Source organism: Callorhinchus milii, unplaced genomic scaffold (genome assembly GCF_018977255.1).
Source record: "Callorhinchus milii isolate IMCB2004 unplaced genomic scaffold, IMCB_Cmil_1.0 Scaffold1, whole genome shotgun sequence".
NCBI classification, from domain to species: domain Eukaryota; kingdom Metazoa; phylum Chordata; class Chondrichthyes; order Chimaeriformes; family Callorhinchidae; genus Callorhinchus; species Callorhinchus milii.
In genome coordinates this window covers 49328732-49347162 of record NW_024704742.1, presented here as the reverse complement: position 1 = coordinate 49347162, position 18431 = coordinate 49328732, and the positions used below count along the sequence as shown (strand labels likewise).

General features: G+C 44.1%; 1 protein-coding gene and 1 non-coding gene across 3 annotated transcripts in view; one reads left to right on the top strand and one right to left on the bottom strand.

Moving 5' to 3' along the window:
- Positions 1-10322: 10322 nt before the first annotated feature.
- trnat-cgu lies at positions 10323-10394 on the bottom strand. The gene has a single exon. It is a non-coding gene; the product is annotated as a tRNA-Thr (tRNA).
- Positions 10395-13709: 3315 nt separating this feature from the next.
- Positions 13710-18431, top strand: part of atp8a1 (ATPase phospholipid transporting 8A1) — a 208567-nt gene continuing 203845 nt past the window's right edge. The window contains exons 1-2 of one of the 2 annotated variants that reach the window (XM_042341636.1): positions 13710-13855; positions 14814-14909. In XM_042341636.1, the coding sequence (XP_042197570.1) occupies positions 14861-14909 (49 nt within the window). In that variant the 5' untranslated portion in view covers positions 13710-13855; positions 14814-14860. Of the gene's footprint in view, positions 13856-14809; positions 14910-18431 lie in introns of those variants that run through there. The other variant, XM_042341647.1, reaches the window with a different exon arrangement.

Here is an 18431-nt window from a genome sequence, read left to right as displayed (position 1 = left end):
CATACTGGGATATGGCAGTAGCCGTTCTCCAGTACTTCACTCAATTGACCATTCTTTATACGTGAGCCTTGGTAGTGAATGTTGGCAGTGCATTTCAACATGTGGGCTCCATAGCCAAGTCAATTGGTCTTCCCTTCCCACATGGCCACTGTCCAGGTCTGACAGTTGAGATACATAGAGTCACATATGGCCATTCAGCCTGACTAGACCTTGCTGCCGTTTATACTCCACACGATCCCCCATCCCTCCTATTCCCCTCTCCTATACCCCTCTATTTCCTTCTCCCTCATGTCTACATCTTTTAAACACATTGGTGCCTTCTGCTTCAACCAGTGAGTTCCGCATTCTCACCATTGCTCTGGTTGAAGAAGTTCTTGTGAAATCCCTATTAGATCTATTAACAGCCTATCTTATATTTATGCTCTCTCATTTTGGGTCATAACCACAACACTTTAAGGGTATCCAAACAGACTGCCGAGAGTTCCACATATGCATGGAAATATCCGCACAAAAATATATCCTCCCAGGTGTTCTGTGACACCTCTCAATTAAAATAACTTTCCATGCAAACTTGAAAAAGTTTCAACTTTATTCTTGGACACAATCAAAAATGGAAGCCTGCCTGATTTTTCCTCTCCCTAGTCCAGAGGATTCGAGGCCATAATTAGCATCTTCCCCATTCTTCCATAGCTGAGTAGTTCACATCAATTAACTGAACACAGGTGCATTTCCCATCAGAGAACACAACTGTATACATTTCTTCTCACAGTTCATTTGAAAGAAAATTATGATTTGCATTCTAAATCAAATGTTGAGCTTCAAATGTTAAGTGTTAATGCGTATTTTACAGAGTAATACAACAACGACTTGCATTGACATAGCACGGGGTAGCGTCCCGGAGCGCTTCTCAATGGCGTAGTCTGACAACGAGCCAGGGAGAGAGGGGAAGGGGAGGTGACCGTAAGCATGATCAAAAAGGAAGGTCTTAGGTGGGATTAGGAGGTGAGGAGGGGGCAATGCAGAAGGATTAAGGAAGGGAGTTCCAGAGTCTCGGGATGTATATTGTGAGCAAGGTGGAGTGTGCAACCATCCATGGTTGCTCACTCCACCTCGCTAAGCCAGTCCAGAACCTTCACGTCTTGTTTGACCCTCAATTATCCTTTCTACCCCACATCTGCACCATGACTTGCTCTGCCTTCCTCCACCTCCGCAACATTGCCTGGTTTCGCCACTGTCTCACATAGTTGGGCGCCGAAACCCTCATGCATGCTTTCATTACATCGAGACTCGACTATGCAAACTCCCTGCTTATCGGCCTCCCCAATTCCTCCCTCCACAGGCTGCAGATCATCCAGAACTCTGCAGCCTGTGTCCTCTCCTGCACCAGCCTCCGTGACCCTACCACTCCCATCCTCGCCCAACCCCACTGGCTTCCCATCACACAGAGGATACAGTTCAAGATCCTGGTCCTCACCTTCAAAGCCTTCCATGGTCTTGCTCCCCTCTACCTCTGCGACCTTCTAACCCCCTACCATCTTGCTTTCTCCCTCCACTCAGTGCTCTCCGGCCTGCTTCACGTCCCCTGACTTGCTCGCCCCACTATTGATGGGTGGGCCTTCTGCCACTCTGCCCCCACCCTCTGGAACTCCATCCTGCAGTCCCTCTGCCTCGCCCCTTCCCTTGCCCCCTTCAAGACCCATCTCAAATCCCTACTGTTCGACTGTGCATTGGATCATCCTCCTTCCCCCCCTGCCCTCCACCTTCCCCAACCCTGATCCCCAGCTCGGGTCCGAGACTGTCTGTCCAGAGCCTTGGGACATCCTCCTGACATAAAATGTGCTATACTAATGCAATTTTGCTGTTGTTGTTGTTTTGTAGTGGCTGAAGGCACGGCCACCAATGGTGGACCAGAGGCCATGAGGGACAAACAGAAGGCTGGAGTCAGCCAAGGGGATGCAGCCCATGATGGAGTGGGAGGTAAGGAAGTCGGATAGGTAGGGACGTGCAAGTGAATGAAGAGACTTGAAACTGAGAGAGGATCTTGAAATCGATCCGTTCGGTAATTAGGGAGTCAGTGATGCCTGGCAAGGACTGGTGTGATGGGAGTACAGAGCTTTGGTAATGGAGTAATGGAGCAGGGAGACAAAGTACAGGAATATTGTTCCAGCTTCTCTCTCCTCTTGAGTCTCACATGCCACTCTGACTGCAGCTTCAAGCATCAGTTCACTTGTTTCAAAATTTTCATTGCACCTGCTGGTTTCTTTGAAGGAATGGTGCTGCTCTCAGTCCTATTCACTTTAACCTTTCTATACTGAGCTCTAGCAATCTCTTGAAAAAATAAGAGTGACTGCTCTCCTCTCTTTGTTTTGTTGCTAGTATTGTTGAATTTTCACTGACTGAGCAGTTGCATTCTTTTTGTTTGCTCACAATATACACAGAAAACTATTGGATTTGATGCAGACCATTTGCCAGCTGCAGGGCAATTTACGTTCCTTGATTATAAATCAGAGAAGTATCTATTTCAGCACAGTACTGCGAGGTTTAGGGGTAAGTGCGTACAAATATTCATTCCATGGTGCACAATAGCTTAACAATACATCTTGCGTTTGACACAGCATTTTCAGCTACAGCAAAGTCCTGTTATCCTATTTTTTCTTGCAATTAATTTTTATTTTCTGTTGCAGATGAGTCGAGTATAACAATATCTGATACCAGTAACTTCCTCGTCACTCCATCCATGTTACGGAAGATGTCACACCGAACATGGCGACGGATCATTATCTGCCATGAAAAAGATAACATTCACACCGATCCTCTAGACGTCTAAATACAGTTAAACACTTGTACTGAATACAATTAACTATATGCAGTGAGACGTTTTGAGACATCTCGGAGGCATGATAACCCGCTACATCAAAAGCAGGGATTATTATTATTGTTCAGTGTTTCTAAACGCAGGTAATCATCATTCTTCCACACATTTCAGTTGTTGGTCAGTGCACTGTGTAAAAAAAAGGGAATAACAGGACTTTGTAAACGCCTTCCTTGTACAAATCCTCAAAGACAGATGAACATATTGCTCTAATAGTAACATCATGGCGATTGAAATTGGCTGATTTGGGTGAAAGTCAAAAAGTGGAATGATGCCGCTTTCCGTTATCTCCTTTCTCATGATCGCTAAGTGTGCATTATTTGGAAAGAAAGATACAACAGAAATTTGCATTTATTTAGAGTCTTTCACATTGGGAGGACGTCCCAAAGCAGTATGTTTGCTGTCCCAAATTTAGATGCTCAGGTTTCCCTTATGCAGACTGCAGTGGTGAGATTGTTTCTTGATCTCACCTTTAAAAATAAAAGCACTTTGGGAAAAAGGGGTGTGACCTGTATAAGGAGCAGCCATTTTTCCCTCTCTGTGCACGTGGTCAGGCTGGTAAGAGTTTAAGCGTTGTCCCTAATTAATAAATACAGGCAAACCATTATTACACGATAACATTTAACTTTATTGGTAGAATTACGTCCGACAAAGGGTAACTGCGAGTTCTGAGCCTTTGACAGATTAAAACCGTGCTGTGGAAGTTTTTGAGGATTGTTTTTGTAGTTGATGCCAACCCCGAGCTCGGGTCCAAATCCCTGACGGTCCAGCGCCTTGGGCCATTCTCCTGACGTGAAAGGCGCTAAACAAATGTAATTTTGTATTGTATTGTATTGTTCTCAGTTTATAAAATATGTAACTAGGCAGGAGGAGGGAGCCTCTTGCTCTGTTTTGCTTTGTGCAAGTCATTTATTAGAGTTACTGTACTAACAGAGCCACTTGATCAATTGCTAGTGTATTCAGCTTCGAGAATAAAAACAACTTCCATTTACATTGCACCCTTTACATAGAATATTAATGTCTCGGAGCGATTCAAAGTGGCGGGGCAGGGCGACGAACATGGTAGAAGCGGGAGGTTGAAAATGTAGATTTTTAAACTGGGATTTAAAGATAGATAGCGAGGGGTGAGGCAGATGAATAGAGGCAGGAAGTTCCCGTGGTCAAGGGAGGGTGGATAGAAGCACAGTTTTATATCTGCGCCATATTGGCTCGTGGGAACTGTGTGGGTATTTAGATCCCTAAATCTGCCTTTATCCAGCGACAGGAGAGAGTTTACGAGCAATATCGCAACTTCCCCCTCCGAAAAANTTAAACTGATTTCTGGAAATGTATTTTTCATCCCACAGCAGATCAGCTTTCACCTTGACTGACCGGGCTCAAAGGCCCTGTGGAGAGGTGTGCAAGTCAGATAAAAAGGAGCGATTTACTCATGTGGTAACCAGAGCGACGTGAATTCACAATACGGTACATTACTTTTAAGTGAATTATGCAAAGAAAAATTGTAACGGCGAATGCGTTTGAAAAATGTTTTTTTTTACACAGAGGGTTGTTGGAGTATTAAGTGCATTGACACCAAATGCTGTTCAACCTGGGAACATTACGGCATTTGAGAAAAAGGAATATGAAAGGTTTGGGGAAAGAGCCACGGAATAGAATTAGACTAGATTGTTCACATGTGGCAGCTGGTACCAACGCGGATATGATGGGCCGAATGGCTGCTGTAAACTTTAACTGAAAACACTGATTAAATGATGATATGGTTTGATTGGAAGCTTATATATTCAGTTAAAATAGTTTACCGAGCTTTTTTAAAATTATAAAAAAAAATGCACCTCTGTCGAGTCAAATTTGAATCAATCCAGGGGCTTGATTGAATGCCTGTCAGAAAGGTGAGAAGCCAGTGAGAGGTGTAAGTAAGGCAACATTTGAAACCATCATTATAATGCTAAGATTTTTGTGTTTGATTCAGCTAATCACTATCATGACTGGAGGACATCTCAAATTGGCTGTTGCAATCACCCACAAATTGAACACAGTAACACCACGTTGCATTATATCCTGCAAAGCGTTTGAGATATCTCAATAAAGTGATAAGCGCTGTATCAAATGCAAAGATGACTATTTATTGTGCTGCTGTCTGTGCGGTTCAACCAGCTTTGATAAAACAATGTTTCTGGTGGTAAATTCAGAGAGGGGAAGCTATGATTTAGAATGCAAACTATTCCCCTTTTTTATGTTTTCATGTTATACTGCAATGAAAGCAAGTGTGTAAATGCGTTTATAAAGGAAAGCATGAAGAAGGCTTTTGTTTATTTATTTATATCATTTCTCAAAGACATCTCACTACAAAATAAATAGCACCTGAGGCTTATTACATCTGTTGCTTTCAGCCCAATTTGTCACTGTATGGGGAGGAAGGTTTGTTCAGCCTTATTAAATAAATATTTGTTTCCATTTATACATTTCTAGCTATGTTCCACTAGCCAGGAATGAAAGGGTATAAATCTACATTGGTACAGCATCTTTCACGTCGGGAGGACATCCCATAGGGTTTAACAGTCCTGGCTTGGCACCCAAGCTGAAGGTGGGAGTCGGAGGGGAGGGAGGGAAACGATAACTGAAAGCGTGGTCGAAGAGGTAGGTCTTGAGACAGACCTTGAACAAGGTGAGGGAGGGAGTTGGAGGGATTCCTTCCATGATGGAGTTTCACAGAGTGGGGGCAGAAAAGCTGAAAGCTTGCCTGCTGACAGTGGAGCAGATAGGGCAGAGGACATAAAACAGGCTAGTGCTCGCTGAGCGAAGGCTGGGTTGGTTTGAGTTGCTCACAGAGTAATGGCAGGGTGAGAACATGGAAGTGTTTAAAGGTGAGAATGACAATCTCGAACTCGATCTGTTGGGGATAGAGAGCTAATGGAGCCAAGCAAGGATGGGGGTGGGAGAAGACATAGGCTACAGAGTTCTCGAAAGTCTGCAGTTTGTGTAGTGGGGAAGAGCTGGGGAGTCTGGTTAATCACATGTTGGGGTAAAGGCTGCCCGTGATAAATGCATGGATGAGGAGCTTGGCAGCCCAAGGGGAGCGGTAGTAGTGGAGGTGGGCAGTGTTATGGAAGTGGGGTATGTGGAGTTTAAAGAACATTTGGGAATCAAAGAAGACACTGGGGTTCTGAACTGGCTACGCTGTACATCTGTGTACTTTGATGCTGTCAGTGCCTGTGGTGAGAAGACACTGACGGGAGCTAATGTCTTGTCAACTGAAGAGAGTTAAGCCTCCTCTAGGACTTGATGTCTGAGAGATAATCAGTCAGGACAGCAGTGGTCCTGGAATCGAAGTTGGAGGCATAGAGATAGAGTTGGATATTACATTTATATGTGGAAGTTAACCCATGTCCCCGGATGACATCACCGAGTGATTGTGAAGAAGGGAGGATCAAGGATAGAGTGATGAGAAATGCTACACGTAGAAGAGACTGGGGTAGGTAGGATAGGACAGAGTCATAAAGGTGGAGGAGAAGGATAGAGTGGTCGGCAATGTTGAAAGTGGCAGAGAGATCGAGGAGAACAAAGAGGCAGAAAGAATCCTGATCACAAATGGAAATAACAAAAGGAGTTAAAGAGGAGGTTTCAACAATACTTTGTACAGAGGATGGCTGGAATTTGAGATTCTCTGCCACTAATTGTAGTTGAGAGAGGGCATAAGTGCTTTTATAAGGGAATTAGATAGATTCCTGAAGATGAGGAATAGTAAAGGCAATCAGGATAAGCAGGAGTACCTCATGTCTAAGCACTCTGGGATGCTACCCTGTATGAAGGGTGCTATAAAATTACAAGTTGTTGCTGTTGGAGAAAAAATGGACTAAATAATAGGTCAAATGGCCTATTTCTTTGTTGTAGCATTCTATAATTATAGAACTGAAAGAAAGCTGCACCACTCTATATTTTGTCCACAAAATGTGTAGAGTTCACATTACAGCTCACATAAAATGTGTAATTTAATGTATTATCCAGGATCAGAGCTGAATTCCCAAGAAATGATTTGGTTTTGGTCTTCTAACATTACTAGACCAAGGATCTACCTTGCAGTTTACCGATTTTCCAACATAATGCTTTATAATCTTCATGATCCTTTTCTAAATATAAATTATTCTGCTCGGTAGGTTAATCCCCATTACTGACTTCTGTTAAAATTTGTTCAGCGGTCAGAGCTTGTAAACTTTAAGTGGTCGGTGGTTGTGTTGTACACTTTTTCTACAAAATTAAGCTTTTTCATATGATGTATACTTGTGAAGGTAACTTTCAGTTTAGTAAAGAGAAGTCTAATCTCGGTTGTGAGATGATTTTATTGGAGACACAAGTATTTTTTACTTAAAAATCAGGAACCCGACTCTACTGGCTTCCCATCACATAGAGGATACAGTTCAAGACCCTGGTCCCCACCTTCAAAGCCCTCCATGGACTTGCTCCCCCTATCTCTGTGACCTTCTAACCCCCTATCAATCTGCCCGTTCTCTCCACTCAGTGGGCTCCGGCCTGCTTCAAGTCCCCCGCCTTGCTTGCCCCACCATTGGCGCGCGGGTCTTTAGCCACTCTGCTAAATGGAGGTTGAATGTATCTAAATTGACTTAATTTGAATCCGTTTATAAAATTGAAATCTTCATCTAATTGATATCATTAAAATGATTGACCTTTTTATAGTAGGTGTTGCCGTATATGTGTAGTACTTGAAAGATGCTAAATAAATGTTATTTGTATTGTATTGCATCTTAGTAGAGGTTTTGAATGCACTATGATGCTAACATTGTGGAAAAGGAACTAGAGACTGAAAATCAATGGATCCAAAGAGGCTATTGTTGTCTTGTGGTCAGTATGTGGTGATCACTTGATCTAGATCGCATGAGATTCTATCTAGCGACAGCATTACACTTCACATTCATCACGCTCATGTGAAATAGGTTCCTGTTATATGGGTTTGGTTATTTTTGTTCAAAGATTTGCAAATCGGTTATTTTGTAAACTCGAGTTAATAGGCTGTAATCAGATCAGGATTTCTATCTCAGCAAACTGACTCTAGTTTTATTAGGATTCAACTGTACAAGGAACAATGGTTTATCAGGAATCAAATCTACAAGTCATTTTCATTGTTGTACTTACTTTTTTGTTTTTTGTTTGTATTTCATAAGTACAGCTCAAGTAGACTGACTGATAGTCCCACATAAATAATTAGTTCAGTCAGAATGTAATAATTATCTCTTTTAAATGACAGTATCACAAGAGCAGTATTTGTGTGCCTTACATATTGCACTGGAAACACAAACGATGCTTTGCTTGTCTGAGGGAGTACTTGGGCAATACATTTACAGAGAGAGCCATTGTGCTGAGTCCAAGAGAAATGTAGTCAATAAACAAATGGAAAAAGCTGTGAATATTTTAATCATGTTTACAAATAATCAGTGTGAACTATATGGCTGGCAAAGGAAAGTTGAAAGACCAACCAATAAGAGGACTCAACTGAAATAGGCACAAAATCTAGGGCATCTTCTATGTACATGTATATTGTTTCATACATCAGTATAGAAAGAATAATACTTGTAACACGTTGTCCCATGAAATGATTGACCAATTTTATCTGGTCAGGACACAGGAAAATCTCTCTTAAATATTTAATCCTTATATTTGACTTAGCGCCTTTCATGCCAAGAGGACGCCTCAAAGCACTTCACAGGATTTAGTTGTGAAAATTTGTGCACAGCAATGTTCCATAATAGCTGTGAAGTGAGTGACCAATTTTATTTGGGCGAATTGTTGGCCAGGACACTGGAAGAAACTTCTCTCTTTTGTACCGTGCCATGGAGTCTTCAATATCCACCTGAACAGGTAGACTGGACCTCGGTTTAACATCTCATCTGAAGGACGGGACCTCCAAAAATGCAGAACCGCTCCAGCACTGCACCAAGGATCAGGTTAGACTATACGAGTTCCAAATCTGGCAGTGAGGCTTGAGACCACAAGCTTCTGGCTCAGAAGCGAGAGCGCTACCAACACAACGTTCTTCTCACCAACAAAAAAAANTTACATTTATATAACGCCTTCCACATCGAGAGGACTTTTCAAAGTACTTCACACAGCAATGTCCCCAACAAACAGCCATGAAGTGAATGACCAATTTGTCAAGGAGCTTGTTGATCAAGATTCCAAAAGAACTTTCCTTCTCAATTTGCACAGTGTTATTAGTTCTTTAACACCTTCTAAACAAGGCCGTGGTAATGACTTCTCTTCCTCTCCCAACACAGTCACATGCAAGGTTCCTCAGAGCTCTATCCTTGATCCCCTCCTCGTCACTATCTAAACATGCCCACTCGGCTGTGTGACCCGCAGACCTGAGGTTAACTTCTAGACTTGTGAAGATAACATGAAACTCTGTCTCTCTGCTTCCACCCTCAATTCAAGATGGAGGTAGATAAATATTTGTTAGATCAGGGTATTAAGAGATATGGGGCAAGGGAGGGTAACACCAACACCAAAAAAATTACATTTGTAAAGCACCTTTCATGTCGGATGGACGTCCCAAGGCGCTGGACAATCAGTGTTTCGGACCTGAGCTGGATGTCGAGATCGGGGAGGGTGGAGGGCGGGGGGGGGGGGAGGAGGGTGAGCGAAGGCGCGGTCAAAGAGGAGGGTCTTGAGATGGTCTTGAAGGAGGCAAGGGAAGGGGCAAGGAGGAGGGACTGCGGGATGGAGTTCCAGAGGGTGGAGGCAGAGTGGAGCAGGCAAGGTGGGGGGCATGCAGCAGGCCACTGAGTCGAGGGAGCGGCCAGGTTGGTAGGAGGTTAGGAGGTCACTGAGGTAGGAGGGGAGCAAGGCCGTGGAGGGCTTTGATGAGGACCAGGATCTTGAACTGTATCCTCTATGTGATGGGAAGCCAGTGGAGTTGGGCCAGGATGGGGGTGATAGGGTTGCGGAGCCTGGTGCGGAAGAGGACATGGGCTGCAGAGTTCTGGATGATCTGCAGCCTATGGAGGGAGGACTTGGGGTGGCCGACAAGCAATGAGTTTGCGTAGTCAAGCCTGGTGGTTATGAATTTGTATATGAGGGTTTTGGCGGGCTGCAGTGTGAGACAGTGGCGGAGCCAGGCGATGTTGCGGAGGTGGGGGAAGGCAGAGCGGAGTCATGGCAAGGATGTGAGTTAGAAAGTACAGTTGAGAGTCAAACAATAATAATAATCCTTCTGTTTGGTATAGTGCTTTTCACGTCTTCTAGAAGTTTCAAAGTGCTTCACAAAATATACTGTAAAGTGAATTGACTGTATATTTGTGGGTGAAACCCGGCAGCCAATTGCGCACAGCAGTGTCCCACAAACAGTCGTGGATTGAAGTGACCAATTTTTTTATTATTGTTTTTTTTTCTTGAGGGATGTTTATCAGGTGTGTGGAGTAAGGAAACTTACTCCAAGGTTTCGTCCTGCTGGGAATCGAATCCAGGTCTCTCGCTTACGAGGCGAGTGCTCTAATCACTGAACTACAGGACTTCACAGGTTCCATACTGGCTTAATACGGTGCAGTGAGCATCCATGGATGGTGATGCTGTCAGCGCCTGAGGTGTAGAAGCGCTAAAGGGAGCGAATCAGGAGAGCTCCATCTTGTAACTGGACTTGAGGTTCAGATCAGCCATGATCTTAAAAATGGCAGAACATGCTCGAGCGGCTGAATAACTTTGTGTAGGGACACCACTGAGACACAGTAGTGTCCCAAAAACAGTCGTGGATTTGATTTAAAAAAAGAACCGCAAATATATCACTATAAGTACCTTTTTTCTTAAAATGCGACTCATTTATTCTGTTTAAATGGCTTTGCAGGTCAGTGCTAGGCTATCGTACTCTGGTGGAGAGATTTACCAACGGAGCCAAGTATAATTGCTCTTGGCCTTGTATTGTCAGCAATGGAGCATTCTCTTCTAATGTTTTTTTTAAAGTTACAAAGGACTAGAAAAATATAGAAGAGGCTTTGTTTTTGCAATGCAGGTACAAGCATCAAATATCAGGCCTGGAAGCAAATTGCGTTGAAAAGTGGTAGATGTTTAATGTTAACAAATGTAATATGATGGAACTAGGACAAGAGATTAAGGTCAGGAATAGAATATAAATGCCATATGCTTACAGGATATGACCCAGGAGAAGAGCTAGTTGACAGCTCTTTGAAACCTTCAACGCGGTTATGCAACAGCATCAAGAACTCAAACAAGATTGTAGGATACCAACAGTTGTTGGTGGAGAAAACATAAGTAAACGGGACGCAGTACTGCAATGGGATATTCAGTGATTTTTGGGTACGCACTGTGGTTGTGTGTTAGTCCAAAAAATAGACACAATATAATAATAAGATTTTACACAGAACTACATAAACTGTACAGCTTCGTAACAAACTATTAAGCTCAACTAGACTGGTGTTGGTATTTATACTCCACATGAGCCTCTACCCCACCTAATCTTTCTCTCATACCCCTCAATACCCTTCTTCCTCATGTATTTATCAAGTTTCCTCTTAACATACATTATGCTCTCTGCTTTAACTACAGCTTCCGGCAATGTTTCCACATCTACGCCTCCCGCTGGGGAAAGTTCCTCCTAAATTCCCATTTCGATTTCTTGTGCTATGTTCTATTTATGCCCCCCTGTTCTGGACTCACAAAAAAATGGAAACAGACTATGTATGTCCACCTTAATGACTCCTTTTATAATTTTAATCAACTCTATCAGGTCCCTTGTCAATCGTCTCATTTTGAGAGAGAGAAACGCTTTAATCTAAAAAAAGCCTAATAATACTAATACTACTAATAAAATAATATTTACATGTGATATAGTGCCTTTCACTTCAGGAGGACGTCTCAAATATGCTTCACATGATTCAATGTGAAGTGTAGTGACTATTTTATAGCCTTGTCCACCAGTGCTGCTCCTTTAGTCTTGTGAATCTGAATCATAAGAACATAAGAATTTACTAGGTGAAACAAGACCAAGGTCTATCTAGTTTGCCTTCCACCATCTTGGCAGTTGCTTGACATGTCGTTTCCCAAGCTATATACTGTATCCTGAGATAATAGGAACTGTCCAACTTAATGATCACTAGAATCCCGAGAAAGATTGGTGACCTTCCTTTCATAAATCCATTCTGACTATTTGTTGTCAAGTCCTGTAGCTCAGTGGTTAGAGCACTTGCCTCTCAAGCGAGAGACCTGGGTTCGATGATGGTTTGTGGGACATTGCTGTATACAATTTGGCTGCCGCATTTTGCCCACAAATATACAGTTAATTCACTTTACAGTATATTCTGTGAAGCGCTTTTAGACATCTAGAGGATGTGAAAAGCGCTATATCAAAGGCAAGGATTATTATTATTATTATTGTAATTATATAGTACGCTCCTCGAGATGCTTAGTTATTTCATCCGCTGTTATAGATTCCAATAGTTTACCAACCACAGCTGTTAAACTGTAGTTTTCTGGATTAGCTCTAGCTCCTTTTTTTAAAAATAGATATATTACATAGATATTACATATGACACCCTCCAGTTCTCTGGCATGATTTATTTTTCTACACACACCCTTCCAAAGTGAAAAGGCATTATACCAAATGCAATAGTTATTATTATTGGAGTCCTGTAGCTTAGTGGTTAGAGCACTCGTCTAGCAAACGAGATGACCTTGAGTTCGATTCCTGCGAAACATTGGGCATGTTTCGTAACTCCACGGGCCACTGTTTACCTAGCAGTAAGTAGGAACCCGGTTGTTGGTCGATTGGCAGATAGTTTTTCTGGGGATAATAATCCTTGAAAAAAAAATAATAATTTGGTCATTCAATCCACTACTGTTTGTGGAGCACTGTTGTGCGCAATTGGCTGCTACATTTCGCCCACAAAATACAGTCAATTCACTTCACAGTATATTCTGTGAAGCTCTTTGAGACATCTCGAAGATGTGATAAGGTGCTATATCAAATGCAAGGATTATTATATTGTTATTGTTATTACTACTTCCACCGCTCCTATGGTCACCTCCTCTTTCTCCACTCCCCCTTACTTAGCATCTGTCCACATCACTATAAAGTGCTCTGAGAGTTCGCCTACAAAACACACAGTCACTCCACAATACAATATATCCTATGAACCCTGAGACGTCCCGTCGGCATAAAAGGCACAATACAAAATGCAAGGATGAATAGTTCTCAATGTGAAGGCAATGCAAAACATTGATGATTTTTTTTTTGGGGGGGGGGGGGATTATTTGGAAAGATTTACTTGGCAAATAACCCCAAAGCATTTCGAGCAACAACCCACGGTAACTTGTAAATTTAAACAGCACATTTTCAGGAATGTGCAAGTCCTCGCTTCCCACCACTTATGCAACCAGCGATCGAGCAGCTCTTATAAACAATACCGTGGGGGGGGGGGGGGGGTGCGCTTATTTTCAATAATTAATAATCTCATTGTGGCTATTGCATTTTTTGCAGTCGGGAGCAAAGAGCTCCTCCTTAGTGCAGGCAGGGAAACAGGTTGCCCACGGAATGAGCAGTGCACTTGATCTGTTTTGTGAATTGAAATGAAATATTCATGTTCGTGTCACTTTCTCTCTTTGACGATACGAGTAACAATAATAAACCGGGCATATGATATAGCGCCTTATCCGGTCGTCAAGACACCTCAAAGCGCTTCACAGGATTTACTGTGTATTTTGTGGGTGAGAGAGATAGATGGATGTCTGGTGAAGGCATTCCCCCCCCCCACACACACACACACACACACACACACACACAGAGTCCTCACCATTGACGTTGCTGTGCAGATGGGGGTGGGGGTGGGGATAAAGGTCTGGTTTCTTGTCAACAACAAAAATGTTAGCTTTGGCCTGACTGCTGCTCTTCATTATCACAATAAGAGGAAGAGGGGAGTGACTGCATTTCCTCTCAATGCGACACCAGCAGCAACACTTCTGACAGTGAGCAGAGCCTCAGACAGACAGACAGACAGACAGTGAGCAGAGCCTCAGACAGACAGACAGACAGACAGACAGTGAGCAGAGCCTCAGACAGACAGACAGACAGAGAGCAGAGCCTCAGACAGACAGACAGACAGACAGTGAGCAGAGCCTCAGACACACAGACAGTGAGCAGAGCCTCAGACAGACAGACAGTGAGCAGAGCCTCAGACAGACAGACAGACAGACAGAGAGCAGAGCCTCAGACAGACAGACAGACAGACAGACAGTGAGCAGAGCCTCAGACACACAGACAGACAGACAGACAGTGAGCAGAGCCTCAGACAGACAGACAGACAGACAGTGAGCAGAGCCTCAGACAGACAGACAGTGAGCAGAGCCTCAGACACACAGACAGACAGAGAGCAGAGCCTCAGACACACAGACAGACAGACAGACAGAGAGCAGAGCCTCAGACAGACAGACAGACAGTGAGCAGAGCCTCAGACACACAGACAGACAGAGAGCAGAGCCTCAGACAGACAGTGAGCAGAGCCTCAGACAGACAGACAGACAGAGAGCAGAGCCTCAGACAGACAGACAGACAGTGAGCAGAGCCTCAGACACACAGTGAGCAGAGCCTCAGACAGACAGTGAGCAGAGAGGGAGTGAAGCTCAGAGCTGCAGCTGTTCCCTCCTCTCCTCTCCCTCTCTCTCCATATATGCACTGTGTCTCTACAGTATATATATATATATAATCTCTTGTATTTCTCACTCACCATTTTGCTGCATTTATTTTCATTTCACCATTTTCAAACCTCTCACTTTATTTCCTGTTTATCTCATTCTCTGTCTCTTCATTTCCTCTCTCCCTTTTCCTCCTCTTTCCCCCCTCTCACCCCTCTCTCTCTCTCATTGCCTCCCCCCGGGGTGTGAGCCCCCCCTCCCCTCTCCCCTCTCCCCCCCTCTCCCCCCGCAGTTCTCAGTGTAATTCAGTGTCAGGGGGAGAGGCTCACAGCCAAAGCTATGCCTCGGGGACACAGAGCCATGTCACAGCTCCGCTCCCGAGTGGAAGGTAAGACGACAGTGTGTGTGTCATATATAACTGTGTGTGTGTGTGTGTCTGTGCTCTCTATACTGTGTGTGTGCTCTCTATACTGTGTCTGTGCTCTCTATACTGTGTGTGTGCTCTCTATACTGTGTGTGTGCTCTCTATACTGTGTGTGTGCTCTCTATACTGTGTGTGTGCTCTCTATACTGTGTGTGTGCTCTCTATACTGTGTCTGTGCTCTATACTGTGTGTGTGCTCTCTATACTGTGTGTGTGCTCTCTATACTGTGTGTGTGCTCTCTATACTGTGTGTGTGCTCTCTATACTGTGTGTGTGCTCTCTATACTGTGTGTGTGCTCTCTATACTGTGTGTGTGCTCTCTATACTGTGTCTGTGCTCTCTATACTGTGTGTGTGCTCTCTATACTGTGTGTGTGCTCTCTATACTGTGTCTGTGCTCTCTATACTGTGTGTGTGCTCTCTATACTGTGCCTGTGCTCTCTATACTGTGTGTGTGCTCTCTATACTGTGCCTGTGCTCTCTATACTGTGCCTGTGCTCTCTATACTGTGTGTGTGCTCTCTATACTGTGTCTGTGCTCTCTATACTGTGTGTGTGCTCTCTATACTGTGTCTGTGCTCTCTCCACTGTGTTTGTGCGCTCTCTATACTGTGTGTGTGTGTGCTCTCTATACTGTGTGTGTGCTCTCTATACTGTGTCTGTGCTCTCTATACTGTGTCTGTGCTCTCTATACTGTGTGTGTGCTCTCTATACTGTGTGTGTGCTCTCTATACTGTGTGTGTGCTCTCTACACTGTGTTTGTGCGCTCTCTATACTGTGTGTGTGTGTGCTCTCTATACTGTGTCTGTGCTCTCTATACTGTGTCTGTGCTCTCTCTACGGTGTCTGTGCTCTCTATACTGTGTGTGTGCTCTCTATACTGTGTGTGGGCTCTCTATACTGTGTGTGTGCTCTCTATACTGTGTGTGTGCTCTCTATACTGTGTGTGTGCTCTCTATACTGTGTGTGTGCTCTCTGTACTGTGTCTGTGCTCTCTATACTGTGTGTGTGCTCTCTATACTGTGTGTGTGCTCTCTATACTGTGTGTGTGCTCTCTATACTGTGTGTATGCTCTCTATACTGTGTGTGCTCTCTGTACTGTGTCTGTGCTCTCTATACTGTGTGTGTGCTCTCTATACTGTGTCTGTGCTCTCTATACTGTGTCTGTGCTCTCTATACTGTGTGTGTGCTCTCTATACTGTGTCTGTGCTCTCTACACTGTGTTTGTGCGCTCTCTATACTGTGTGTGTGTGTGCTCTCTATACTGTGTGTGTGCTCTCTATACTGTGTGTGTGCTCTCTGTACTGTGTGTGTGCTCTCTATACTGTGTGTGTGCTCTCTATACTGTGTGTGTGCTCTCTGTACTGTGTCTGTGCTCTCTATACTGTGTGTGTGCTCTCTATACTGTGTGTGTGCTCTCTATACTGTGTGTGTGCTCTCTATACTGTGTGTGCTCTCTATACTGTGTGTGCTCTCTATACTGTGTCTGTGCTCTCTATACTGTGTCTGTGCTCTCTATACTGTGTTTGTGCGCTCTCTATACCGTGTCTATACCGTGTCTGTGCTCTCTGTACTGTGTCTGTGCTCTCTGTACTGTGTCTGTGCTCTCTATACTGTGTTTGTGCGCTCTCTATACCGTGTTTGTGCGCTCTCTATACCGTGTGTGTGCTCTCTATACCGTGTGTGTGCTCTCTATACCGTGTGTGTGCTCTCTATACCGTGTGTGTGCTCTCTATACCGTGTGTGTGCTCTCTATACCGTGTGTGTGCTCTCTATACCGTGTCTGTGCTCTCTATACCGTGTCTGTGCTCTCTATACCGTGTCTGTGCTCTCTATACCGTGTGTGTGCGCTCTATACCGTGTGTGTGCGCTCTATACCGTGTGTGTGCGCTCTCTATACCGTGTGTGTGCGCTCTCTATACCGTGTGTCTGTGCTCTCTATACTGTGCGTGTGCTCTCTATACTGTGCGTGTGCTCTCTATACTGTGCGTGTGCTCTCTATACTGTGCGTGTGCTCTCTATACTGTGCGTGTGCTCTCTATACTGTGTGTGTGCTCTCTATACTGTATGTGTGTGCTCTCTATACTGTGTCTGTGCTCTCTATGCCGTGTGTGTGCTCTCTATACCGTGTGTGTGCTCTCTATACCGTGTGTGTGCTCTCTATACCGTGTGTGTGCTCTCTATACCGTGTGTGTGCTCTCTATACCGTGTGTGTGCTCTCTATACCGTGTCTGTGCTCTCTATACTGTGTGTGTGCTCTCTATACTGTGTGTGTGCTCTCTATACTGTGTCTGTGCTCTCTATACTGTGTGTGTGCTCTCTATACTGTGTCTGTGCTCTCTATACTGTGTCATATATTACTGTGTGTGTGCTCTCTATACTGTGTGTGTGCTCTCTATACTGTGTGTGTGCTCTCTATACTGTGTGTGTGCTCTCTGTACTGTGTCTGTGCTCTCTGTACTGTGTTTGTGCGCTCTCTATACTGTGTGTGTCTGTGCTCTCTATACTGTGTCTGTGCTCTCTATACTGTGTCTGTGCTCTCTATACTGTGTCTGTGCTCTCTATATTGTGTCTGTGCTCTCTATACTGTGTGTGTGCTCTCTATACTGTGTGTGTCCTCTCTATACTGTGTCTGTGCTCTCTATACTGTGTCTGTGCTCTCTATACTGTGTCTGTGCTCTCTATACTGTGTGTGTGCTCTCTATACTGTGTGTGTGCTCTTTATACTGTGTGTGTGCTCTCTATACTGTGTGTGTGCTCTCTATACTGTGTGGGTGCTCTCTATACTGTGTGTGTGCTCTCTATACTGTGTGTGTGCTCTCTATACTGTGTGTGTGCTCTCTATACTGTGTGTGTGCTCTCTATACTGTGTGTGTGCTCTCTATACTGTGTGTGTGCTCTCTATACTGTGTGTGTGCTCTCTATACTGTGTGTGTGCTCTCTATACTGTGTGGTGTGCTCTCTATACTGTGTGTGTGCTCTCTATACTGTGTGTGTGCTCTCTATACTGTGTGTGTGCTCTCTATACTGTGTGTGTGCTCTCTATACTGTGTGTGTGCTCTCTATACTGTGTGTGTGCTCTCTATACTGTGTGTGTGCTCTCTATACTGTGTGTGTGCTCTCTATACTGTGTTGTGCTCTCTATACTGTGTGTGTGCTCTCTATACTGTGTGTGTGCTCTCTATACTGTGTGTGTGCTCTCTATACTGTGTGTGTGCTCTCTATACTGTGTGTGTGCGCTCTCTATACTGTGTGTGTGCTCTCTATACTGTGTGTGTGCTCTCTATACTGTGTGTGTGCTCTCTATACTGTGTGTGTGCTCTCTATACTGTGTGTGTGCTCTCTATACTGTGTGTGTGCTCTCTATACCGAGTATGTGCTCTCTATACCGAGTATGTGCTCTCTATACTGTGTTTGTGCGCTCTCTATACGGTGTCTGTGCTCTCTATACTGTGTCTGCTCTCTATACTGTGTTTGTGCGCTCTCTATA